Source organism: Haemaphysalis longicornis, unplaced genomic scaffold (genome assembly GCF_048455015.1).
Source record: "Haemaphysalis longicornis isolate Haplotype H1 unplaced genomic scaffold, Haemaphysalis longicornis Haplotype H1 scaffold_6, whole genome shotgun sequence".
Taxonomy (NCBI): domain Eukaryota; kingdom Metazoa; phylum Arthropoda; class Arachnida; order Ixodida; family Ixodidae; genus Haemaphysalis; species Haemaphysalis longicornis.
In genome coordinates, this window is record NW_027526407.1 from 74,541,589 (window position 1) to 74,569,432 (window position 27,844).

General features: G+C 46.9%; 3 protein-coding genes across 4 annotated transcripts in view; all 3 read right to left on the reverse strand.

Moving 5' to 3' along the window:
- The window catches only part of LOC144143495 (cyclic AMP response element-binding protein A-like), a 261,210-nt gene extending 253,618 nt beyond the window's left edge, over window positions 1–7,592 (reverse strand). Inside the window, exon 1 of one of the 2 annotated variants that reach the window (XM_077675266.1) lies at window positions 7,305–7,592. Coding sequence is in view for 1 of the 2 variants with exons in the window: in XM_077675264.1 (XP_077531390.1) it covers window positions 7,305–7,397 (93 nt within the window). In the remaining variant the exon portion in view is untranslated. The remainder of the gene's footprint in view (window positions 1–7,304) is intronic. The other variant, XM_077675264.1, reaches the window with a different exon arrangement.
- Window positions 7,593–9,524: 1,932 nt separating this feature from the next.
- Tctn (tectonic) lies at window positions 9,525–15,803 on the reverse strand. The gene is made up of 2 exons (XM_077675267.1): window positions 15,062–15,803; window positions 9,525–11,029 (listed from the first exon to the last, which is right to left on the reverse strand). The coding sequence occupies exons 1-2, from the start codon at window positions 15,801–15,803 to the stop codon at window positions 9,822–9,824; spliced, it is 1,950 nt and encodes a 649-aa protein (XP_077531393.1). The 3' UTR covers window positions 9,525–9,821.
- Window positions 15,804–16,109: 306 nt separating this feature from the next.
- B9d2 (B9 domain-containing protein 2) lies at window positions 16,110–27,808 on the reverse strand. Its single transcript, XM_077675268.1, has 3 exons — window positions 27,522–27,808; window positions 18,944–19,072; window positions 16,110–16,427 (listed from the first exon to the last, which is right to left on the reverse strand). The coding sequence occupies exons 1-3, from the start codon at window positions 27,607–27,609 to the stop codon at window positions 16,111–16,113; spliced, it is 534 nt and encodes a 177-aa protein (XP_077531394.1). The 5' UTR covers window positions 27,610–27,808; the 3' UTR covers window position 16,110.
- Between the last annotated feature and the right edge of the window lie 36 nt (window positions 27,809–27,844).

Genomic DNA, 27,844 nt, shown 5'->3' on the forward strand with positions numbered 1-27,844 from the left:
GAGAAAGCGATGCAGTGAAGGTTGCACGTGCGCATTGAAATCTTGCAAGCGGTGCGCCGGGGGTTGATTGATCCCGATAGTATCCGGGTAGCTGTGTGGAACACCAAATCAATCCCAGTCGAAAAAGGCGACAAGAATAATGTCTGTAATTTGTCGTTTTTTCGCGTGTGGTACTGTCATCTTCTCGTATTCTTGTCATGTCGTGATTCTGATGTTCTGTTGTGTGTCGTATTCCTGTCCTGATTTTGATGTCCCGTCGCGCACAATTCCTGTCTTCACTTGATCCTGATGTTCCATCAGTAGTTGTGGCACATGGTTTGAATGTTATTTCCCACTGCGAAGAGTAGCGTAAATGGCAGTTCTGTTGGAGTATTTGTCGTTGAGGAAACTGACTTTGTCGTAACATCAGATGGCTTTGTCGTACGTAACAACAAAAATTCTGCTGTAACAACAGTTTTTTGTCGTACGACAGGAATTCTTCTTCGGTTTTTGCGGCATTCCTGCTGTAATTTTAGACTGGGATCCGCGTCGGCGCGCGATATTCAAAATGCCTTGGCATAAATGGCACGGAAAAGATCGGCGAAGACGACGACGGCTAGCTTCAGTGACAAGTTTAAAGAGACGAATTCCGGCGTCTATAACTATTTGGGGAATGCACAAAAGTATAGTGAACTTAAAGGTTAGCAAAAGAGCGGCATGTAACGTGAGGAATCCGCTGGCATTTTCACAACAGTGAAGCGCAGTCTTGTGATAGTTATTCATACATGGTGCTTACGCACCGGAGCAAACTGGACCACTTAATCTACAGGCACCAATTGCTGACATTTTGAACGTTATGCATACATGAAAAAAGGAATTCCATAACAGACAGACGGCGAACGTCGCTAGAAACACAGCAACCGTGATTTCGGCGGCAACTATACACACTGAGCTATTTTTACAGCGAACCTGTTAACCTCTAGTTGGTCGGAAAATTTCGTGCCGTAAACAAAGAACGCAGAAAGGACAGCAGTTCTTGCCTAAGACGGCGAGCGCATGCATCAGGCTAACCAGGCATGCAGCATAGAGCTCAGTATTCGTCTAAGGAAACCACAAAACAAGCACCGAAGCCGTATTATGGATGATAATACTACCGTGAACAACGGCACCCCCCACCGTGTGTTCCTGGTAAAGATTATGTTTGCAGATTACCTTTGAAGACAGGACTGCTGTCACTAAATAGAGCAGTTCTCCTTCTTGCCAAAGACGCCGAGCGCGTGCGTCGGGCTAGGCAGCACCCAGCATTGGCCGCCAGGGAAGCCGACCGAAACCGACAAGCCCGCCGAAACGACGAGAGATCTACATTTCATACCCTCCCCCGTTGGCATTTGTAGTGGTTTAGAACAGCTTCGCTTGACAACCCCTTTCGCAGGGCGGGATGGCGGCCTTTCTTTTTTTTTTTTTCATTTTAGCGGGTGTCTAAATACCTAAGTAGCACAGATGTATTGAACGAATTAGCTCTCTACGAATTTGCTCATCCCCAGCGAAATGTCACACACTATCATTACGCACTTACGAGCCGTCACATGCCCAGCACGCCACACACACACACAAAAAGGTGTGAACACGCGGTGTTATAATAACTAAGTTTTTCTGGCCTTTATAACTTAAAGCGTCAACACTTCCTGGCCGAAAAACAATTGCCTGTGATAACGGACACACACATGCAACTGTCAGCGTGAGCAGAGCTTGAGAAGCCGGGCAAAGCACGATCAAACTCGGAGACAGCGTTGCCAGTATACTGGCGATCCAATGCTGTCGTTAAAAGTGGTAAAAGTGCGTGTATTTGCTGAGACCGCAAGAAATAAGCTCGTACACTGTAAAATGATTTCGCATTTAAGGGTGTAGATCTTTTACACACCTTTAATTTACACCTTTAAGGCTGTAAAATCACATATCCGTTTATAACTAACACCGCTACACACTAGCAAAAAACAACGGAACGCATACTTACGCCCTAGGAAAAAACAAAGCAAAAAACTAGCAAAAAACAAAGGAACACCCTTACGCCCTAGGAAAAGCAGAATACGCCCTTTTAAAATAGTGTTTTACCTTCTATTACACCCTTTGGAAGGGTGTTTTTTGATAAGGTGTAAGGGTGTTATAGACAAAAGATGTGTAAATCATTTTACAGTGTAGCCTCCGTATGGCACCCCTCAACAGTACTCCTTGTTCCCGTCACACTCCTCAACGCTTCCCTGACGCAACTCCTCCACACGAGTCCCGTTATAGAAGAGTCATCGGTCACCTCTGTCACACTACCTGTCAAAGACTTCGCCGGTCTCGTCACCCCGTAGCTGCACTATACCCCGTCGCCTGGCCTGACATTATCGCCTGTAGAATGTGTCGCAGCACCTACACAGAAAAATAATTTATAACCGTATGGGGAATTTTCTGTCCATAACAGCCTTACACGCTGGCGAAAACTCAAAAAAGCACCCTTTGAAAAGGGTAATAACCTGCAGAACACCCTGCAAAAGCGTGTTTTCTCGTGTTTTAGCCAGGGTGTAAGGGTGTTATACTGTGCACTGAAAAATCATTTACACCCTTTTTGTCTACAAACACCCTTACACCCTATCAAAAACAACCAACACCCTTACACCCTATCAAAAACAAAAAAAAACCCCATTGAAAGGGTGTAATTAACAACAAACCACCCTTTAAAAGGACGTATTCTTGTGTTTTTGCTAGGGTGTAAGAATGCTATAAAAGACAAAACACCACAAGGGTTTTTCTCTTTGTTTTTCTTGCTAGGGTGTAAGGGTGTTAGTTATAAACAGTGATTTACAACCTTAAGGGTGTAAATACTTTTACAATTTACACCCTGTAAAGGGCTGTTTTCAGCAGTTTTTGCTAGGGTGCAAGGAAGTTATAGACAGTGAATATTCCCCCTTACGGGGGCAAATCATTTTAGAGATACACACAGCTTTGTGCGAAAATTGTCGTCCACCAACCATGGTGCATTCCTGGCCTTCACATGCCTAAAAATGACCTTCGCACACCTAAATCTCGTCGGAACGCGCCCTGGTCTTGTAACTATTGTGTAGAAATAACTACAAAATACGATCATTCTCGTGAGAGCGCCGCAGATTAGCCTCGTCGTAGACGAGTTAAAGGTCCGTGCTGAAGGTCCGTAGATGTGTGTGGTGGATGCGGAGGAAGGGCTTCGACAGAAGGGGTGTGGTGAGAAGATGCGGCGAAGGGTTCAACGTTGGGTCGTGCATGGGAGGAAAATGTGCCGTCCTTCTTGAAAGTCCAGGGCATCGTATCGTGTCGAGAAGGTTAAAATACCCGCTAGTACGGGTACGGAAACGTCCGCAACCCGACCGCGGGAATGTGACTTCACGCTGACACACTCTCTCTCTCTCTCTCTCACACACACACACACACGCACATATAGACACACATACATTCATATGAGCCGAGGTTTTCGGTCAGTAATACACATTAAACTTGCGGTCCTTGATGCCAGTTCTTTTTCGACGAATGTGGTTTATAGCGTCGAATAAGATGAAGTTTTCCGTTGGTCACAGAATATATATATATATATATATATATATATATATATATATATATATATATATATATATATATATATATATATATATATATATATGACACACAGAGAGAAAAGATGGCATGACACCCCGATTCATCACGTCCTTGCCCTGCAGATGGGCCTTGAAAGAATCAGGCAACTGATTTCCCATGGAGGCGGAATTTCGAAAGGCCATTTCTTCCCCGACATACATTAAAGCCGTATTTTTCCGAACTTCAACTTTTAGAATACATGAAACGCATCAACGTATTTTCGCCACTCTCACCGCACCTCGAAGGCGTAATATTTTTCAGAACTTTGAAATTTTTTGACATAATCTTATGAGGTGTTGTCGTCTGTTTCTTACGCGTCGTACATCACAAGGCACCCTCGATATCAGAGCTCGCCGAATCGTCTACAGCTACTGTATTGCTAAAGCGATACGGAACGTTTCAGATAAGCGTGGGAACGGGCCTATTGTGATGAAAGGCTCAGCACCAAGTTTCATTCCCGGCGCGTCCACAGCCGCGACCTGCACACTAGTGCACAGCGGCGCTCTTTTTTTATTTTATCTTCACGTGAAACGAAGCCATGCGGCCATGAACTCTCCGCCGACCTCGTGCCCAACGACCACCCTACCTATGCACAGCGTATGTTCTTTTTTTTTTCAGTTGATTAGAATGCAAGTGCGGTAACGTGAAATCGACTTGTGCACTTTTTGGAATGCACTTGTGAGCTAACAAATTCCCCTGCGATGTCATTGAGAACTAGATATTTTCAACCCCCCCCCCTCCGACTGCTCATGGGGTTGACTTAAAAATAAACGCAAAATTGTTCCACCAGGGCCAGTTGCACCAGTACGCAGTCATAACATCCTCCTACAACAATGCATCGGGGCGAATGTAGGTATGCTAATAAATGAAATAACGCTATTGAAGAACAGCAGCCGGGTGACACAAAACAAACAAAACGAACAACTGCACTCATTACGGCCAAATCAAGCACGAGTAACAGAACGAGTGAAAAAATTTCTTTGGAATTGAAACAAGTGCACTTCTAGACAGACAACCACGTGTTTCATGTAAATAGAAACGCAGGGGATGGTATAAGGCAAGCGTCGGATTAATTTAGGCCACTCGCCTCATAAAACTGCTCGGATCCAAATTGGATTTCGCCGGTGCGCTTCACGGCGACAGTGCTTTTTTTCGTAAAAGCGCCGGACAACAACACACCGAAAAGTGTACAGCGCGTCTCCAAGCAGTCACCGTTCAAAAAGACCTCCAGACTCGCTTCGCGGTGCCCAAACAACTTTACATTTCCCCCCCTTCTCGGGCCTGTTGCCTTCCTATTAATTAATAAACGGTTTACAGCAACAACATCTCTCAGAATTCACGATGATTGGCCAAGAGACAACCCCTTTCTAGCCACATGGCACATGCCCAGAGGTAATTGGCCAGGAATAAATGGAATCTGCGCAACACGTGCCAGGATTACCGGCTATCTTCTTGTCCAGCCCAGCCGGATTCTAACACCTCCCCAGTCGGAAAAGACGACAAGAAATATTTCTACAGTTTGTCGTATTTTCGCGTGTCGTACTGTCATCTTGCCGTATTCTTGTGTCGTGATTCTGATATTATGCCGCGTGTGGTATTCCTGCCCTGATTTGAAGTTCGGTCGTGCCGCATTCCTGTCCTGTCGTGATACTATGTTCCATCAGTAGTTGTGGCACATTGTTTGAATGTTATTGCCCGTTGTGAAGAGTACCGTAAATGGCCGTTCTGTTGTGACTACATGAATGTTTGTCGTCGAGAAAACTGACTTTGTCGGTACGGCAGAAATGTGTGTCGTAACGGATGGCTTTGTCGTAACAACAGGACTTCTGTTGTCACAGCAAAGTTTTTTGTCGTACGACAGGAGTTCTTGTTAGGTTTTTTTCGGTATTCCTGTTGTGGTTTTAGACTGCCCCCTCCCTTTTTTTCCCCTCTCTAACGTTCGGGAGCCAAAACCAGCCGACCGGTATTCGGATCACATGAGCGGACGTGTCCCGCCGCCATATCACTGTAATACCGGTCCCGGCATTCGAGAGCACGCCATGTGTGTTAGCCGGCCCGTATACGTATAGCACACACGTGCCATCGGAGGGACGTGTTTGTACAGTTGACGAGCCGACTTTCTCTGCGAACAAGTGCTTTTTCGCTGCGACGCTCTGCGGCGCAGGCCGTAGTATACCCAGCTGCCGCCGTCTGTCGGCTATGACGCTCGCGCTATAGCTCGCTCGCTCGCCATAGCCGCCGGAACAGAACGCACACGGCGAGCTAACGCGCAAAAGATTCGAAAGAAAAAGAACAAAAGGAAACGTCGCTTGTAAAGAGAAAAAAAAAGAACGCAAATAAAGAGAGAGAGAAAGTAAAATAAAGAGAGCTAAAAAGAAAAAAGGGCGGACGTATATGAAAGACACTCGCAAAGTGCATGTGGATCGCTGCGCGAGACGGGAGGGGGCTACGAAGCGGTCAGCGATATTTGAAGCTGACGTTAAAGAATAACAACAAAAAGACGGCGCGGAAGAAAAAAAAAGGAAACAGAAGTAAATCCCCGATGAAAACAAAATTAGGGGCAGGAGGGGAAACGCAGACGCTGTTGACAGTTGAAATATGTCAATCTCGCGAGATCACCACACCGCTTGACTTTTTTCGCGTTCGGCCGCGAGGCGCATGACTATTCGCGCTAGCAGAAAAAAAAAAGGGGGGGGGGTGAAAGAAAGCGGGATGGAAGAGAGAGTGGGAGAGGGGAAAGGTTCATCAAACATGTATCTATATTAAGAGCAGCTTTGAATACTGAATCGCCCTCTTACCGATGTTGCGAGCTTTGTTTGGGGTGCCATTCGAGCTGCTCAATAAAAAAGTTGGGAAAGGGGGAAGGGAAAGGGCAGAAACGTACAAGTGAAAACTATGAGTGATGAGTAGATACTCAACATCCTCCTTTCCCATTGAATTAGAGCCCTTATCTCCGTCCATATGGATCCGATAAGGGCAGCCGTTTGTTTACCAGCTCCGATTATCCAGTTGTTCCGCGTAGTATGCCGCAAGGCATACGACAGGAATAAGCACCGTTATTTACATTATTAATAATTATCGAACAGACCTGACGGCTAGGAGCAGCTGGGTATCGGCGCGTTAGCTATTACCTACCACGTGATTCAACCGCATGGACAGATGGAAGAAGCACTCAACTAATACAGGCTCGCAAGTGGGAAAACAGAACGGACCTTTATCTTCGGCGTAAGGCATGGTGAAAGTCTCAGTGATAGCGGAAGTCAAAATTAAACAAAGTAAGGGAAGGGGAATGTTAATACGAAGTATTGGTCCAAGTGTTGGCAAGCGCGCACTGGCGAAGATGAAAAAAAACAGGGGGTAAAAACGAAAGTTTAGTAGGTTTAGTTCTAGCCGAGATAAGGGTAGAGGGGTGGAATGCGGCGCTAGCCGGCGGTCGTTGCGGCAGCGTTGGCCCCGAAGGCACGGCAAGACCGGTCACCGCGCCGGCGAAAATGCCTCCGGGGATGAGGTCAAAGATCCCGTTCCAATCCGCTAAACCGCACGAGGTAGGAGGCATCAAAATAAGAACGACGACGACCATGGCGCGCGTGCCCTGTACTGCCGGTGGCCGCCGATCACACACACACACACCACACACGCACATCTACACAAGCACATCACCCCAGCGCTCTCACCGATTCGAAGGATTCGGGCGCCCAAAGCTCCTTGAGGTCTGAGTCGCCGATGTCGTAGAGGGACCGGTCGACTTCGAGGTTTTCCATGGTCATGGCGCGGCGAGGCGATTCCGATGAAACGGTCCGAGTCGTTCGGCGTGTCGCCCCGAAGGCTCACAGGGTCGCGGGAAATGTAACCACCAGCGCGATGCTGCCCACAGCGCGCACTCCACTCTCACAGATAAATCCCAACTGCAACAAGTTGCCGAGCCACCAGAGCACCGGCGCGCTGGAGGAGGCGAAGAAGGGGGAAAGAGGCCGGCCTCTCGCAGCGGAACCGGAAAAGGCGCACTCCTTGCCGGCGAAAGCAGCGTGTATCCCTCCGCGTTCGAACCGCCGCCGCCGCGAAAGAAAGTAGTGCGTAACGCGCCGGTTTTGCGAAAACAAAATTGAACTTGCCTTGCCCAGCCGAGCGAAGCGCAGTTTGCGTGTGCGTCCACGTTAATGAAGCGAGTCGGTTTTAGTTTGTAAGAGCAGCCGTTTATTTCGAAGCAGAAAACGGAACGCCAGGCTGACGGCGTGAAACACCTTTCCGTTTTTCTTTTTTGAACCCGACACGCCACAGCCGCTGATTGGTTGCTAGGGGGGCGGAACCGGACGACACAGACGCACATAGAGAGAAGCGCGCGCTGTGGGCGCTCGTTTGCAAGGACAGGAAAGAAAATAGAGCCGCACGAGCGGTATGGAGAACTAAACAAGAAGACAGAGGGAAAGAATTGGAGGATTAGATATCGCAACACCGATTCAGTTTCGTTTAACGAGCTTTCTACCGGTCGCTGTGGTAAGCGTCGTCTGCTGTTACAGGAAAGTCGGCGTCTGCTTGCGCGTCGGCGTCTCCGGCGCCCTGCGCCGTCGCTGTCGTCTGCTACTCCGAGGGGCGGGGCAAAAGGCTGTAGCAGACGGCGCGGCTCGCCAACGACCCACTTTGAGGGTTTCGGCGGTGGTAGCGGTGGCACTGAGACACTTGAAATTAGGCGGGAGTTAACCAATGTGCCTGTATTGACAGGCCGAACAGATTAGCGACCCCGAGCGAAACACGACTTGTGCACGCCTGCTGGTTTTACGAATTTGCGCGCGTCGTATCGGGCGCCTTCGCACCTGTCGCCATCGCACGCTTTTGGCTAGCATGCAACGATTGTAAAACGCTCATTAACAGGTTCCGGAACAAACTTTTCTCGAACTTACCTGCTGATGAAGTTACTACGATTCTTCTAAAGGGCGCTAAATACCTAATCCGGGGCAGTAAGGCCTTGCACGCAATGGGCGATGTAGGTAATTATTGATGCTCCGAGGTTATTATGTGCATTTTGCTTTTGTAAACTTACCAGGCCTTGTTTAATGTGCCTTTTTATTTGCCTAGTACATTTTTTTCCGGTGGCCATGTTCTATAGACCATTCCGAAGGCCGCCAATTAAGCTAATGCACGCAGGAAGCTAATGCACGCAGAGACCCAAGTACGAGAAGTCGGTTCGGACAAGCCACGTGTGCAGGTGCCGTCAAAAGTAATTGGAACATGGTCTCGTTATTTTACAGAAATTTCTTCTTCGGCAAACTGCCTCGCTGCATTGGTGTGCGCTTAAAGTAGTCCTCCCTTAGAGATTAAGGGGCCTTTCAACCGGTAATGGCAGTCATAAAGCCAGTAGAAGAAATATTTTGTGATATTAACAAATCTTTGCTACGATTACTTGTGACGGCACCTGTACGTATTGACGAGTCCTCTCCAAGAGGTATGAAACCCAGCACCATGTGCTCTGGACAGTGTTATCCCAGTGGACCACCAGTTTCTCATAACTTCTTAGAGAACAGGTGGTGCAGTGTGTTTATGTGGTTCAAGATTGCATGCATTTACATTCTATCAGCGTCTAACATACACACACACACATACATACATACATACATACATACATACATACATACATACATACACACATACATACATACATACATACATACATACATACATACATACATACATACATACATACATACATACATACATACATACATACATACATACATACATACATACATACATACATACATACATACATAAGCACATACATACATACATACATACATACATAAATACATACACACAGACACACACACTGCTATTTGCTATTTCCTCTACAAACAACGGAATGTACCTTAGGTATAAAGCAATCACCCACTTCTCAAGACCTTTCTCTATCCGCTATGCCGAGGTGACGGTTACAATTCGATTTGATACCTCAGAAGACTTCGGATACTAACCACCAGGCCCTTATGAAGTGACTCCAATACATTGTTCTCCTCTGCGCAAATCTGCCATTGCGCAGCTCGCTACAGAAGCATGGAGCATGCTAAAGTACGTGCGTCTTGATCTTTAAGAAAGTCTCGCCAAAAGCGCCGCTTCCCACCACATTTATTTCGTCTGAAAGGTCGGCCAGCAGGTGTTGGCCTTGACGTAGACTCCTGCAACGTGCTCCAGATGTGCCCTTAACAATGCTGAAGAAGCGACGACGACGACGCAAATGCGACGACAAAGGACAAAGACCACAGCGCAGACGCGAGGCGGCATTTCGCGCCGACAGACTCGAGAAAGAACGGATAGAAAAAATCGTACGGAAGGCGGGCGTCTATGGTCGGTGGAGGTGCGAAGATCTGTAGCGCCCTCCGCGAGACATCGACGAACTCGGCGACATATGCTACCTCAACCGGTATCCTCTGGTACAGGCGCACCTCGGCCGCCTCGCCGAACCTCCGCAAAACCGAAACCACTTTCTCCTGAGGCCTGGACGTCTCCTCGGTCTTCGCGTGCATGACGTAGACGTGGACGTACGTCGCTGGCAGGACGCAGATGTCACTTGTGGTCGGCGACGCATCACCGCTCCTGGAACCCTTCAGGGGTTCATTTTCCGCCAAGATAGGAACGTAATCCCCGATTTGGGACCTGTTAGCATTTCCGAAGCTGGCAGCGTGGGTCACGAAGCGGTCGGGACCGGTAATGTAATTATACAGTGAGTCTTGAAGGGCTGAACAGTTCTTGAATGTGCGCGGCCACAGAAGACAGCCTGTTCTGAAGTTGTAGCGAAACCTGAGCCTGGTACCCAACACAGGCGAAGAACAGTCGCCGTCCCTGGTTACGGGTACCTCTAGGTACCGCTGGCTGTGCTGGTCACCGCAAACCGAACCGTTCTTGTGAAAACATCCGGCTAGAATTGGAAGACCAGGCAGGTACCCCGGGTTCCCGCTGAGCCTCGATATCTCAGCCTCCTTCTTCGACGCCCACACGAAGGCGACGCTGAAGGTTTGGCTGAATTCGGTGACGTCCCCGGGGAGCGTCACGAGTTCGAACTGCGCTTCTATTGCTCGAATTCCGTCGGCGCCATTGTGGAACACCCGGTAGGACACGTGGGAGACAACAAAGGCGCAGGCAGCGTCGACGTACTTGGGAAGGCTTTCGGTGACATTAGCCGCCAGACACGGGCCTTCGGAACAAACAAAGGCTTCTATTCTGGTTCTCTCCTCTGGGCGAGAGTGAATGGCGAAGCCGCTGTGATAGGTGCTGGCCGAGAGCGAGGGATCGGTCAGGCAGGATTGTTCCAGCCGGCCGACTGGGCGCCGGCACTCGAACTCATTGTCTTGAAGGTAGGCGATCGCTTCGCTGGTCTCACAGCGGGAACTGAACAGCTTGGTCGGCAGTCCTGCAGAGAAAAGCGCCGGTCTTGTAAGCACGTGCGCGAAATGTCGATACACTCACGAGAAATTGCGCAGTCCACGAGCCCTCTTTTTGTCCCAAGCAGCCACGGCCAATAGGTTTGAATTCCTACGCATAAACATTACAATTGTGATAACATTGTGCGAACAAAAAATTGAATGGAAAGCAAATGGAACGAAGATGGCTTACGGCAAACGCAGAGAACCAAAAAGAAAAAAAATCTGTTTAAACGCAAGTGCGGATCATTGAATTACAATGGGGTAAAAATGTACATGAATACGCGTGGATAATGCCATAGGGGGAAGCACACATGATTTAAAGAATAGGGAATCAATATACAATGAATGACAGCGTGAGCTTGGGCTTCAACAACCTGATTTGAAACAACGCACCTGCTGTATTTTGTATGTATGTATGTATGTATGTATGTATGTATGTATGTACGTGTGTGTATGTATGTATGTATACATGTGTGTATGTATGTATGTATGTGTGTATGTATGTATACGTGTGTATGTATGTACGTGTGTATGTGTGTGCGTATGTATGTATGTATGTATGTATGTACAGAAAGATAGGTCGCCAGTCTACAACGCCAAAGCAGGCATAGGGGTGTGGTTAGGCTCTTTTTTTTACTACGGTTAATGAAGTTAACACTTTTTTTAGATATACGGAAGAAAGAAAGAAAGAAAAACACGCGCCCAGAGTGGGGACCGAACCCACGCCTTCCGATTAGATCTCGAATGCCTTACCAACTCGGCTATCTGGGCGACTGTGTTCTCCTTCACTTTCTGGGCTATTTATATTTACTAGAAGTGGATCTGACGCTTGAGGGTGGTAGCCAGCGCCACTCTGACTACACGGGGAGAAGGGGACCTTCTTTTCAACCCCCGGGGTGTGACTCGAACGTCTACAGCCTGTCATGAGCGGGTAACTAGCGGGAAGCCCTCTTATGCTACCTAGGCATCAAGGCTGCCAGAACCGAGACCCTCGCTAGGCTTTCGCAGAATAATATAGTAAGGAAATGAGGGGCTCGTTGAGGAAATACAGAAAGATAGGTCGGCAGTCTGCAACGCCAAATGTATGTATGTATGTATGCATGCATGTATGTATGTATGTATGTATGTATGTATGTATGTATGTATGTATGTATGTATGTATGTATGTATGTATGTATGTATGCGTGTATGTATGCGTGTATGTGTGTATGTAGTAGGCGTAACGCTTTTATGCAAGTTACCAGAAAAAAATGACCGCATTACTTCTCACTTCGCTGCAATTTATCGTCGACGGCGTCCCCTGCCACTTAAGTGCTTTTATTTTCTCCCCAACCCAGCTCTGATGCTCTTCCCCTACCTTTTGATCCTCTCGCGGAAACCACGGAGGATGTTTTCTGAAGTCAATTCAATTTTCCCGAGTTCCGCTGCTAGCGCCATCTACTGGAACCTTTTTCTACTGTTTAAATTCGAACACACTGCACGTCCACGTTCGCGCGAGCTCTTTTTGTATGTTTGGATCAAAATTTTGTTTTCAATGCGGATATTTTTATTTGCTATCGCAAACGTCAAGCCCACATTTGTTTTCAATTGAAAGAACACTTCTAGTACCAATTGTGCACTGATGTTATGCCTTAAATATGCCTTTTTTTACTCGACAATGTTGGCAAGTGTCTCCAGTCTTAGTGGTTCGGAAATACTTAGGCTATGGAAACTTCTCATTCAAGAGTTCTTTTAACTTCTGACCAGATGGCTGAATCGAGGGACAGACAACAAGACAGGGCTTTTTCACAGAATCGCAGGCTACGTACGCAGCGGTCTTTGCTTTCCTATACCATACGACACCTTGTGACCTTTCTGGATGGTGAGTTGTTGGCCCTGTTGGGTGAGGAAGACTATCTGCGGCCTTGGTCTACCCGCTTTCTAGAAGTGTCGAACAAAAGAGTTATTGTTCATGCCAGTTTTCCAGACCAGTCTCCTTATGGATGTTCGTTGTTACAATTGGTTATTTTGTTTTTGGAATTGGCTGTTATTGCGCCACAGTATTCGTTTTGGCATTAACACCACCCTTTTGTCGTATATTGCTGCATTCTTGTTGCGAATGCTTCTGTACCCCTGTTTCAGTGGCATGCCAATCTTTTGGTTATAACCAACTCTAAATTGTTTGTATGCTAATCTTTTTTGTAATCAACCTGTAATTGTCCGTGTGTGTCTGTAAGTGTCTGTAACCACGATAGCTTTCGGTCTCTAGTATTAGTTTTGTAACCACAGGCGCTGCACTTGTTTAATTGTGGTCGTTACTTTGAATCATTGACACCAGGATTGTTTGAAAATAAACTTCTTTGCAGACAGACAGCCAGACCAAAATTTTCCGGTTTAAGTAGGTCAAGAAGGACTACCGTCTTTAAAAATTACGGAGGCAACTATACTTTCTCTGATGGTGGGAAAATGGTGCGTTGGTATGTTGACGTCACGGCCAAAATTGATTGGAAATTGGGAATCGTCCGCGACTTCTCACAGCAGCTTCCATCGCCAGTGGCCAATGATAACCTTGAGTAGACACGTGCGAATTGCAGTTGGGTACGTTGACACCGTTGTCATCATCACTTGCCAATCTACCTGATCGGCTATATTATTAGGTTGTCACGAATAATGAGAATTTAGACGGCAGGTTTCGGTTTACCCGCAGCCAATTGTTCGGGTCACACTCTTTTCTGAGAACGCCACTTTTCTCTTCAGCCGAGCAAAGAAATGCGTGAAAGAGGCTCACGCATTCATCATCATCACCCTATCTACGCCCACTGCAGGGCAAGCACCTCTCCCTATGGATCTCCAATTGTCCCTGGCCTGTGCTAACTGCGACCAATTTATCCCCGCAAACTTCACTTCTTGGTCTCATCTGCCCATCTCATTTTCTGTCGCCCCCCTGCCACGCCTTCCTTCTCTAGGGATCCACTCTGTTACCCTTAATGACCGACGGTTATCCTGCCTTCGCATTACATGACCTGCCCCCGCCCATTTCGTCTTCCTAATTTCTACTAACACATCCTCAACACGCGTTTGTTCCCTGAGCCACTCCGCTCTCTTCTCGTCCCTTAATGCTAATATGAAAATTAAGGGACATAATAAACTGCAAATATAATGAAGTATGCCAAGCAATTCAACACGTTCCTTAGTTGTGTCGGTCGCAGTTCTTCCCACGCGGTTTGTTTTTGTGTGCACACAATTAGTGTTGGCAGCTATTGTCCAATCGCCGTTTTACGACGATTTGTGCTACCGGGTACACAAGTCCGTGGTACGCAGCTGACTTGAGTTTCTGCACTGCGTCGAGACCATGCTACACACTTCAAGGTGACGCTTTGAGGCGCCTGAAATCATCACCTTGGAACGCCTGGTTTCGGTTTGAAGGTGATTTACTACTCCCGTAATACATCACCTACAAACAGAAAACCGGCGCCTTGGAATTGGGAAGCGGAGAATACCATTTGAATGCTGAAACTTCCCTACACAAAACATTGTTCACGGTCGCACATTGAAATGCACGCAGTCGCCCCAGACGCCCGCGCTTCGACCTCCTTGCCACAACAGCTATTCGAGAAAGTGCGTGCGTAATCAATGTCGAAGCACTATGGTTACTGATATTAATTAATAAACAAATGCACAAAACGTTAGAGCGCGAAGTCCGATGTTGGTAGCCAGAGTTCAAGCTGCAGGGAAGAAGTCAGGTCTGAAGCCCAAAGGGCAGCTGATTATGAACGCAAAGAGCGGTGAGCTGCAAAATAAGAAATAAACGAAAGCATTTTTCTTGCGCCAGGAGATCATCTGCTTAACATAAAGCAAGTTTACGGAAGCGGTTGCGTCAAAGCACTGTGCTTACGCGAGGAAACCAGAAGCCCAACATTAAGCACGTTTTATGCGGCAGCGGTTGCGTCATTAAAACCAAGCCCCATGATGTACGAGCTGCTGCCATGTACAGCAACGCGGCCGAAAGAAGATTAATCAGCCAAGTTTCGAGAACTCACTCCATTCCTCAACTCTGCCGCTGTCATCCACCCGCAGCAAGGCACTTCCTGCTTTGAACCCCACTTGCAGCTCCCGCCATCTGCTGCCCATCGGACGCCAGGCGTGGGGGTTGTCCTTCACGAAGCTGTGAGCTTCGGCCAACGTCGTTATCGTGGGAGGATCACCGTAGACGTCCTTCTTCTTCACATTGTCCACCACGATGCACAGCAGGTCTCCGACTGGTCTCTTTTCGAAGAGGGTTCGGTTGGAGAAGACCAGGTCTCGTTTGGTGCAGTACCTTAGGTCCGGGTTCTCCGGGACTTTGTCCACGCAGGAATGGAACGCCTCCGCGTCCTCGACCGTGCAGTCGCCGTCGCAGCAGCAGTTCACGTCACACGAGTTCGCTGTCAGGTCGCACGCACAACGGTCGCTGGGCGACACCAGCAACGTCGGTGCGGGGGCCGTCGGCGGCGGGGAAGTCGGGGTCTCCGTCACTTGCGTGACTGTTGATGTGAGGGCAGTCTGGCTGGTGGTTTCCAGCGTTCCCAGCGTCGTAGTCTCGAGCATTTCAGTGCTGTTTGGAGCTTCGGTTGGCACTTGAGTCGATGTGTCATTGGCAGAGGCGGGAAAAAGCAAGTTCGAGGCACACATCAGGATGAAAAAAGACACTGTGCCGTTCATACTGGCAGTCGTCATAACCCGGCTTGCTTGATTCCCTTTAAGGACCCTACAATCAATGATTTCAAAACATTCGAGATACATAGAAAGCACCAATCAATGCATGATTAACTGACCCCATAGAGATAGTCGAACCACATCATGAAGTCACGTGAGGTCCTTGGAAACCCATTTAAACAGGGAAGCGAGAAAAGGTACTGAGCGAATTCGTCCCTAACACAATGGATATGTCACGGCACAACTAACGTTCGAGTCTGTAGGACGCACACGTAGGTTACTGGAGTTGAACCACCGACATTTGGTGAGGAGAAGCCAATAGCCACAGTGGTTCATGTGCTGCCATTTTTCTTATCCACTTTTAGGAACGGTCCGTGGAGCGACGTCTACGCCGTCATGTTTCGATGCCGTACTTGTGGAAGTCCCGATGCACAGCGTACAGTTCCAAGTGCACGCTGCCCATGGCCTCAGTGCGCAGGCGGAACCGGTCGGCCAGGCTTCCGCACACTTCCTCGGGGTCACTGAGGTGTAGCCCGCCTCCCAGAAACTGCCGAGACACTTCTTCCAGTAGAGTCCCCACAGGCCTCCAGGTGGGACACGACACCGTGGTGAAGCCCGGGGAACTGGGCAGGTGGCAGGAGCCGTAGCCGACCAGTTCGTTGCGTCCGAAGGTGTCTTGGTGCCACACCTGAACCAGCAGCTTGGGCCAATCTGAAGACAAGAGAAGGAGGGGAGGAGGAACTTTTACTAAAGGGGCCCTGCAACACTTCCGATGGACGCTTTCACTCTTTCCATCATGCCTGGAAGTATTGCGAAAGCTGTTGTTATCGCCAGCAGAAAGGGGCACTGCTGGCTTAGCCCTCGCAGCAAATACGTTATCCGGTTCGCGTTTACGTTTGTTGCGGCTTCCTTTAAGTAAGGCTATCGAATGCGCTAGTTGTTGCAACTGAAATGGAGCCGGACGATAGTCGCGACATCACTTGAATGTCCGCATTCAAGAGGGCTAACAATGCCCAGACAGAGAAAGAAAGAAAGGCATGGTGAGAAATTGTCTGAGTTATCTGATGGGCGTAGGGCAGCAATTTTTAGCTGTGGTAGCTGCGGTAGCCGTGATGCCCTTTTTTTACTGCATTCTGAGAGCATTTCAGATTTTCAAGAAAATTTGAAAGATGTGTGAGAGGGTCCCTTCAGCGGACGTACTCAGTCTGTTCTCAGCACAGTTCTTCTGTGGCCTTTTTCTGTGCTTCGGGCCCCTCCACAAACTCTCTCTGGTCTACCGGATCCTAGAAAGAAGTTTCCGCGGGACGTAACGCTACCGCAGTGCTGACGTGGTCTTGTAGCAGTAAGAGGCCTCCGCGCTATGATATCAATGTAGTCGTCATCCGTTTGTAACGGAATAAAATTAAACCAAAATGTTGAAATACTGGGCTCAAGGCACACATGCCGGAATTTTGTTCCAGGAAATGTTAAACGATTGCACGAATCATCTACGAAAATTAATTCCTACATCGATATATTATTTCAAAAATAAGTTAAGTCAGGTTGACTGCTATGCTTAACCCTCGCGAAGAGCTTGCTACGTACACACCCCTTTCGGGGGGTTGCGCAACCCGCCCCTGTGCACGTTAATCGTTAATTACACATTATCGCGGCAAAATGAACTTTACATCGAATACCAACCCTATAGGGTAAAGAGGACTTTACCCACTTCCACGAATCAAATTCCTCAAACATTTGAGCCCAATTGGTTGTTTTACATCCCGACGGTATACGCCGGTGCTACCGGGGGGCCATTCGCTGTGCTACAGGTTCATTTCGAATACAAAGGGTTCCTTATGGGTCACTGAAGTCGCTGTCAGCAGGAAAACAGCCCCGGGAGTAAGGATTGCGTGTATACCAGTGACATCATGCGGGACCTATGATTGTTGGTTTTGCTGATATGGTTGGATCAAGGGTCACCGTTGGTTACAAAGTCGACCTCGTCGCAAGAATGTTGACTTCCATGTTGTGGTGCCGCGTTTTCAACGTTTCACAAGAAATGTCTGACGCTTGGTGTGTGTTAGTGACACTTAATTATACCCCTGGCCGTTCAAAGTGGTCGTGATACACGCTTCCTGTCGTCCCGGCCTTGGACCGCTGGGCGTTCCCGCGAAAAGGAACAGGGTGAACGTGTCTCGAAAAGAAACTAGAACAATGTTTTCCGTCGTGTTCTTTTAATTCCAGTGAAAAATGCTAACAGCACTTCTGAAAACGAAATATCCATCGTCATTCCTCGAGATAACCCGTGTACCGAACATGTTTCGCGGCAAAGCCTACTTTGCAGATCAAATACGACTGCACTCAAACATCTCCATTGGTGTAACTCGGCACCGACATTCTCTAGTCGCCGTGAGCGCAACCGGCACGTTCCGGCGACAAAGCTAACTTTACAGCGAACACCAATTGTACGGCAAAGCAAATTAGCGACATGTCACTGTCCGTGTGCCCACAACCAGTAGCTGTTTTTTGGCGTAAAGTCCGCTTGGCTGCTATCCTTAACCATAAAGAACAGCCTACTACGTACACGCCCCTTTCGGTGGGTCTGCAACCCGCCCGTGTGCACGTTAATCGTTAACCACATATTCTCGCGGCAAAATGAACTTTGCAGCGAATACCAACCTTGGGGTAAAGAGGACTTCACCCACATCGCACACCTCGAACCGACATTGGGTCGTAAGTTAGACTTAACTGTGCCAAAGCAACAGCCAACAACAATTTTAACGACGTGCTGCTGTCTGTACGTCCGTAATCGTTATAACCCGGCAGCCAAAAAGCAACTTTTTAGCCGAAGGCAACTTTAAAGCAGACCCCTCTGAACTGTGGGCAGTCTTGTGACAAAGCCAGCTTTGCGACAAATGCTGACTTAAAAGCAAAGCCAACCTTCCCGGCGTCCCCTTGTTTTTCCGCCTGCAATAGACCTCCGCATCTGGGAACGACCATGACACCCATACAATCTACGGCGACCGCAAAACGTTGCGGTGTGAGAGCAGAATCCTTCCTACAGTGAAGGATTCGACGAGTTCGTCTGGTCAGGCATCACTTGAAGAAGCAGTAAAGTCGTGAAGATCCTTCAGATTGTGTTCAGAATCCCTCGTGCAAAGCCATGACGGCAGAGAATTGGTGAAAACTTTGAAATGAGGGATTTCTGACTCCGGCTAGCGTGAAACTCGAGAAGCGTATCTACTCACCCTGAATGCCTCTGGTGCTGAAATGGACGTCTATGGGATGGCCCCAGACCGCTCTGTTGTCCTCGTACTGGTGTCTGTCGACTTGCGTCTGCCCTTCCTTGGAGCCTTCGAGCAGGGTCCAGTTCTCGCCTGAGAAAGGGTGACATTCTTGCTTGTTTCTTACACCATACTGCGCAACGTTCCCGACGTTCCCGAGCAAAATTACAGTTGCTATACGATCATTCCACAACCTCTACTACAATACTCGGGAACAAGTTAAAGGAGCACTGACTCCAATTATCGGCGTTAATATTATTGCACAGTTTGCTTCCTTCACTCAGCAGAATACCCTGGCTGAAATATGAGTGGCCTGCGACGCGAAGAACATAGTTCAATTGGATCTCATTTATCGCGCCGACGGAGCAGCGCGCGGAGCGGCACTCAGCAAATGGACATCAGCGTGACATCACTCCAGGAGAGGAAAAAGAAGTGACGCGACAGCGCTCGTCCAAAACTCGTGACGTCACTTCACGCGCGCGGCCCCACGAGCGGCGAGCGGGCGCAACACCCTCTCAAGCGAGCGGCGGTGATGTCCGCACAAAGGGGTGAGGTCTGTCATAAGCGCAGTTCGGGATGAAAGCGCGGGAATTTGAAACAAACGATTTTCATACCGTTCAATGTAATTAACTATCGCGCGCTGAAGTATTTGAAGTGTTGTGTCAGGTTGGCCAGACCATTAAGCATCGGTAAAAGCAATAAAAGTGTAACATAAAATTTTCGTGTCAGTGCTCCTTTAAGATCGGCAATAGCTCATATAAGGTATCACTCCGCCTAAGCAATGGACCCGGATGTCAACAGGCGCGCGCGTTTTGAATTGAGATGCTATGCATGCATGATATATATCGTCTGCCTTTTCACACGTAGTTTGTTTGTCGTCGCTGCAGTAGTTTATAAGCATATGAACAAAAAATTACAAAAATGGCTCGTGCCATGTTCAAAATATTCCCAGTAACGCACTACTTGAGCGGCCCGGAGAAACATCCGGCTGCGGTGATGAGGGACAGCGGAAACTTCCGGAAAGAACAGTGAAGAATCCAAAATAGCCAAGGGAACCAAAAAAGTGGCAGGGTAGATAGAAACGAATTAATGGAGAGAAAAAAAAAATAGAAGCTAAAACGTCGTTAGAGATGTACAGGGCTGAGAAATTGGACATCAGAAAGGAAAATTTCTACGTTAATTCCCAGGGCAGTGCTTTGCTTTTTGAGGCTAGAGCAGGTTGCTTGCGAACTAACAGCTTTGTGGGGAAGTATTCACAAAATGGCGGGGTATGCGTGGTGTGCGGAACAGAATCAGAAACTATGCTGCACATAGTGTTAGAATGTGAGGGTATCCATCCAAACCTACATGAGGGAAATATTCGGCTTCCATAAGGGTAGCACAGAGGAAGTTAAGTTCAAGGTTGTCGAGGCGGTGAAAAGATTAGAATGCTCGTGGGCGAAACGCAGAGAGGGGAATATTTCCTATCACAGTTACCCCCTGTAACAGGAAAAAAAAGTATTTTGTGCCTGAAGTATTTTGTGCCTGCCCTAAGCAGCGCTAGTATTAAACCAAGAATATAAAACGTAGGTATATTAGTCCTTTTTGGTAAGATCACACGTCATCACCTCGCTACAAAGGGGAAACCAATAGCAATCATCATCATCGTCGTCATCGTCGTCTTCGTCGTTGCCGTTCTTAAGTTGTACCCGAGTATAGTACGGTCGAATCCGAGCTTTACGGGGACCTAAGAAAACTTCCGGTTGAAGGAACTTCCACTTAATTAAGCAAAAGGCACAAGAAAAGAATTGTTATAAGTCCGTAACACGTCTTCTTTCTTCATTCCGTACAGAATATCAAATTTCGTCCCCAAGCCGATCGTACGGCACGGGTTGCCATGATAGTTCGTACTTATCTCTAAAATCATAGCCTGAAGTTCCCACCACACAAGCTGCTCATGCGGCGCTGTGCGCAACAACAACAACAACAACAACAACAACAACGACGACGACCACCCCCACCACCACCACCACAACAACAACCACAACGACGACGACGAGGACCACACACACGACAACAACCACAACGACGACGACGAGGACCACACACACGACAACAACCACAATAACGACCACCACAACCACCACCACCACAACAACAACTACGACCACAACAATAACAACAAAACCGTTGATAACCTCAAAAAACACAGATCATACGCTGGCGCGACTCTGAACTGGCCTGTCTCTTTATCAAATGCGCGCTGCCACAATTTCGATGACACCGACGTCAGTACAGAACACGCGGTGCTGTTTTTGTGCTTGAATTTTGAACTCTACCGACAAAGAACGATTTGAAATAACTTCCAATGAACCAATTAACTAGCTTGTAGCATCAAATTATCGATCAATTTCTTACATTGAATTGCATGTAAAATTGTGGGACCACTATACCATTTCTAATTACCGAAGAATTCCAATTAAGCAACTTCGACTTATCGAGAGTCAACTGTAGTACTGCCGCTAGTGGTAGTATACTACCTCTTTTGATACTGCAGATGGTAATCGTCCTTGTTCAGAAGAGCTGGCGCTGCTAGTTGATTAATCGTGAAAGCTTAAAATAGGCGCAAAAAAGTGAGAAACATGTTGGGAAGGAAGCCATGGGAATAGGAATATACTCTCACAACTGGCGCCTCTTGAAAAATGCACGTCGTTTAAATACAAGAGAAATAACGCGCGGAGAAAGTTACAGGCTATGCAAGCATCTTGAAATTTGAACTGACGCGAACGCCCAACGAAATCAACAAAAAGTTTGCGTGAAGAGGTCAGCGTTGTAGCGCCGGCTTTGACGTAGTTCCTTCTCTAAACTCAAGAAAGAGACGGTTGGCTCATGTGTAACTCCTCCTCCTCCTCCCTGCCCCCCCCCCCCCCAAAAAAAAAAAAAAAAGAAAACGCTTCAGCCTATTTTGGAACAGGCCGGAATAGATTACGAAACAGAAACCTGCGTCAGACGAAGTTGCTCGTTGCAATCACATTCCCGGAATGCGCAGAAAGTATGGCGCATATATAGGATGTCGTTCTGCGCACAGTGGGGGCTGTTGAGCCACGTGTGCCGAAAAGCGAAACTCAAGGCGTAAGAAAACGGTGGTGGTGGTGGTGGTGGTGATGTTTATTGACGGGTGGACCTAGCCTTGCGTGGTATGCCGGCAATTGCTCACCCGATCAGCACCTTTTTACCGCTATGCGCGGGAATTCACCATGCCTCGCTGAGGCTTGTGACACGCAAAAATTTCAGGATCAAACGAAAGATGTCCCTCCTCGTGATCCAATGGCCTTCCGGGAAAATTAGATCGTTCAAAGAGGCATGCGGAGCGGCCATCCTTCGCAGTTCTTTAAACAAAGCTAACCGCTCATCCGCATGCTCTCGGCAGTCCATAATAAAATGATCGATGTCGCCTGTAGCACCACACGTTCCACACAGAGGTGAAGCGATAATGTTCAGCTTATGGAGCCACGCCGTTTATTGGCGATGTGGCTAGCTTCCGAACCATTCCTTGCCAGATCCGATGCACGAGCTCTCCTTTCTTTTACTACTGCCTCGTCGTCTTCGTGGTCGGAAAAGGCAGCGGGTCGAGAGATTGAACAGGGCTCTTTCAACCTGCTTTTAACGCGTAGGTAAGATCGGTTGGAAAGGCAGCGGGTCGAGAGATTGAACAGGGCTCTTTCAACCTGCTTTTAACGCGTAGGTAAGATCGGTTGATGTCTACATTCCTGTTAATACCAACTGTGCACGACTGGGCTAACGCCATTCGAACGCGTTACGGCGGGTCACGAAACCAAGAGACTGTAAGGTTACGGAGCCATTCGACAACGCAAAGCCTCTAAAGCGTTCAAGGAAACATGCTTTCACATTCGCAAGCCAGGAGAAGTGCTTTCGGGTCCCCTTGACTGTTTTACTGTCCGCGTTTATTTATATACCGCAACTAGCGACGAATCTCGGAAAGTACTTGCGTAATCGGCTAAGCGATATGCTCGGCAGTAAGCCGTCATTCTGGGCAACTAAACTTCATGTGTTGCAAATGTTTTGAGTGGCTTAATAGTCGGTCCCTCTTCCTGATGTGGGACGTGATCTTTCGCGCCACGCAAAAAAAAAAAAAAAAAAGAGAGAGAGACGGGAAACACGATGGAGTAATGGCAGCTCTGATTATTTATTCCTAAACAAACAAAAATCTCGTCCGCCGCCTATAAAAGCCGAAACAGCTTTGATTAGTGCGATTCTTCAGTTCAAACAAGGGTTATTCAGCCGTTAGTGTCCTTTTAAACGACGCGACGTGCCTGCTGGGAATATCATGCTCCCGTTGTACCAAATCGGTGTAATTTATTTATTTATTTATTTGTTGATACTGTAACCTTCACTTGAGGGTCATTACAGGGAGGAATACAACAAGAAAACAATACACAATGACAAGACAGACATTAAGTTTCGTGTTGCCGGTAGTACAATTCTAGCGAACCCTCAAATGCTTTGACATTTGAACTAGTAACAGCGCACTCTGGAAGTATATATTCCACACTTCTAAGCTCTAAGGAAAAAAAAACTATTCTTAAACCCATCTAGACGCGCCCAAAAAGGCCTTATTGGGTGACTATGGTAATAAAACGTTGTTATCATTGAGTTTTCCATTTTTGTAAATCTCCTTGGATAAAATCTGTATTTAGCATGGCGGTTTTGGTGGCATTAGTTGCGTCGTATTTCTAATATGCTAATTTCTATATTTCCCCTATAATCTTCCCCCGCATAACAATGTATTTTTTTTTTCATTTTGCGTAATTATTGCACCGACCAGCTCTTATCGTACCAACAAAAATAAACAGACCTTAGTCGTGTCGGTGTAGACATCACGAGGACTGCCTTTAAAGGAGGCTCCAAAGCAAGGACCCCCTGCTGCTGTGAAAGCAGCAATTAAGGGTTACCATCGAAGCCAATTGGTATTACAGCATTGACTGTTAAGTGATAATTGAGAGTAATTCAAAGGAATAATTTACAATTAAGCATGGGAATACAAACACGGTGAGGCAGAAGCTACAAGGCAACACAAGCGTTGAGTAATCGCATCGCGTTGGTGCAATTGTTTGCGCGCAGTTTAACAACAGCCTCAGAGTTCTCCACAACAAGAGGAACTACAATACAAAACACGCTGACATTGCAAATAACAAGATGCAAAGGGCTGTCATCTGCGCTTTTCCGAAGCAATTGTAAAGTACAGCTCAACTTCGTGGGTTTTTCCCGTTACAGGGCCCTTGGAAAAACATACAACTACGTTTAAACGAGACAAGCCTGCCCCTGGTAACTCACTCAGCTGTATTTCAGCGACGTTTTCTTAACCAAACAAAAGGTTAGAGGTACAACAAACCTACAAATTCGCGCTGTTATTAGTTATTAGTAAATTAGTAGTTATTAGTAAATAGCTGTTATTAGTAAGTTACTGCACGTTGGCATTGAATCGGCAGGATCAAAAGAAAGCTCGAGACATATAATAAAATCGCACAGTCCCGTTTCTTGGTGTTCGCTTCCGTCGGAGACAGCGAATAGCTCGAACTAGTGTCACTAGATAAGATACAGAGTACTGTTACTGCGGCACGCAAGTGAGCAACGGCGGCCATTTTGGTGTTTATCAGCGTTGCCAGATTGCCGCTTCCGCGGCCTCACCGCGAACTTTGACGAGGCCATTTGTAAACAACCCTGTCGAAGACGCAGCAACACGGCATCTTCGGACACACTTCCGCAGCTGAAATTCTGCGAAGCGCGTTATTTTTGATTCGCGTTCGGAGCGACGCCTGCCGCACGCAGCCGCAGAGCACTGCGGACAAGCTGAGAATACCACAGGTGATCGAAAGAAAACGCATTAACAACAAAATGGCGGCGCCCATGAACCGTCGCAGCGTAAACAAGTGTCACGTGATGCGAACTGACCAATGATCACGGCGGCGGCACGGAACAATAGGAGAAAAGAGTGCCGATACTCTGTAACCTTATGTAGTGACTCTATAGCTCAAACAAGACCCTGTGACGTCACATGGACCCGACGAAAAAGTGGTTGGTGAGTCTTCACTGCATCACCGGTTTTCACTTCATTGTTATTGGGACAAAAAAAAGTCTTCGTAATGAAGCAAACTTGTATTTTTATCTTCATGGCTTCTATAAGAAAGGCATCAAGCATTGCTTTGTCTGAACGAGCGACTGTTCTCGAGAGTCTATCCAGAATCGTACCGTTAAGCAGAGCGACCGTCCTTTTCCTTGTCACCTTCCCGGCATTACATCTAACCTTCTAGAAATTCTTGTTCACTACGATTCGAGCTTTTTCAGCGAACGCATCTCCGAGAACGATGACAAAAGCGTGCCTTCGGTTAACCGTCTTCGCTCTTCCCTCTCCCGTTTTCTCGCTCAAAACAATGCCTGCCCCAATTCTCGCGGTGAGTTTGCCACTTTAAAATGACTTACACCCATAAGGGTGTAAATAACTGTCTACGACTAACACCCCTACAGCCTAGCAAAAAACAAAGGAAAAACGCCCTTTAAAAGTGTTTTGTCGTTAATAATCCCCTTAAACTCTAGCAAAAACACAAGAATACAGATTTATAAAGGGTGTTTTACCTTTAATCACACTCTTTCAAAGGGTGTCTGTTTTTTTATAGAATGTGAGGGTTTAGTTATAGACAAAAAGGAGAGTGTTTTGCCGTTGATCACCCCCTTACACACTAGCAAAAACACAAGAATACACCTTTATAGAGGGTATTTTACGTTTAATTGCACACTTTCAAAGGATGTCTTTGTTTTTTGATAGGATGTAAGGCTTTAGTTATAGACAAAAAGAAGAATGTTTTGCCGTTGATCACCTTCTTACACACTAGCAAAAACACAAGAATACTCCTTTATAGAGGGTGTTTTACCTTTAATTGCACCCTTTCGAAGGGTGACTGTATTTTAATAGGGTGTAAGGGTTTAGTTATAGACAAAAAGAAGAGTGCTTTGCCGTTGATAACTCCCTTACACCCTAGCGGAAACACAAGAATACACCTTTATGTAAGGTGTTTTACCTTTAATTGCACGCTTTCAAAGGGTGTTATCGTTGTGTTTTGATGGGGTGTAAGGGTTTGGTGAAATGTCTGTAAATCATTTTACAGTGTGGGTAAAAGCTGTAGATTACTGAAAATGATTGCCATTAGCATGCGGACGGTAGAATGAAGAATAACAGGTACCCACGACAAAAAGACAACTAATGCTTGAAAGAAAATGAGAACGAACAAATTTAGGATACAGGACTGACAAAATAAAAAGGGGAAGACAAATAAGAGAAGCGAATATAAGAGCAAAAGAGCATGGCGGATAGAAAGATGAATTTGACAGTGAAGGGAAGACAGCAGCAAGGGAAGCAAAATGATGATCGCGTTGACGTCGGAGTCCCAGATTACAGGCCGAAGCTGGTAGTGTTTTTTAAAGGTTAAACGTTAGTAAAGGTCGCGTAAAGAGAACGGCGTGTACGCAGAATACGAAATGCTAGAAGAACAGCCGCTTACGTTAGTTGTGCCGCAGCTACTACCTACTCGACGTCGTAGTTTTCGATGTCACAGCATGGTTGAGTCTTTTTTTACCTATCGGCGGGGCGTCCATCACGTGCCTTATAATAATGCCATTCCACTGCTACGTTTTTCAAGCAGAAGATAATAGTAACAAACGGATGCTCCCGGGATTCACAAACAAAGAAAAAACCCGGAAACCTAGAAAAACCTTTTCAGTTCGTAAATGATGACGGATACGTCACGAGCTTGTAGCCTTCAAAAACTTTCCGTAAAGAGATTCAACCACTATATCGTAATATACCATTCATCCATTCACTCATTAATTCAAACGTTTTCCAGAGCAGTTTCCTCACATTAGTAATGCGTCGGAATTTGTGACCACCAAGACTTAATCCAATCATAGCGAAAAGAAATGTTGACCATAATAGGCAGACAATATTGTCTCGTGCTCTTTGTGAGTTTTTGGTTTATATATATATATATATATATATATATATATATATATATATATATATATATATATATATTCCTCACACGATGCTTGAGATTTCCACGAATTGACCCTCAAATCTCTGATTATTTCGGCGGGACATGCGTCATTTGCTTCATTGTAAAAAAAAGCAGCTCCGTAGGCTTACTATAGTTTTACTTGGTAATGCCAGAGAGATCTCGCTAGTCTATACATTTTCATTCTATCGAGTGTTCGGTTACTGCCTTTAAGGTGTTTTATACCACGTAACCATAGGTTCATATCCTAACCTGTCCATATTGGGGGCAGGGAACAATATGGACACACTTTTTTTCTGAGTGTTTATGTTTCCCTACAGGGAGTATTTTAGATTGCTTAACAGAGACCAGGGCTTCAGAGATGGCCGTTTTTTTTTACCTATGATATGATCGATCGATCTACAACGCGTGCTACGACTGATCATTGCTTGAGTAACAATCATTCCCAAAAATTCGAAAAGAAAAAGAGTACCCACCAAACTTTAGACTCCACTTGCAAAAGAGGCCCGAACAGGGAAAGTCAGATGCTCCCAAGATCTGGCCGAAAACATGAAGTTCTGCCATTCGAACTCATGGCTTCTAGTGAACCGTATCCATCGGGCTTCCCAATAGCGCACGAATTGCTATAAGCGCCTCGCCTCACTGACCAGTGCGTTACCAAATGCAACGACGCTGGTGACGCACGTTCGTAAGGCGGTACACGCTACGACAAAACACAGCAGAAAGATGAAAGCACCGGCCCGAAACGTGAATTCGTTGAAGCTTGTTCAGTTTTGTGGCTACCATGGCAACAGAAAAC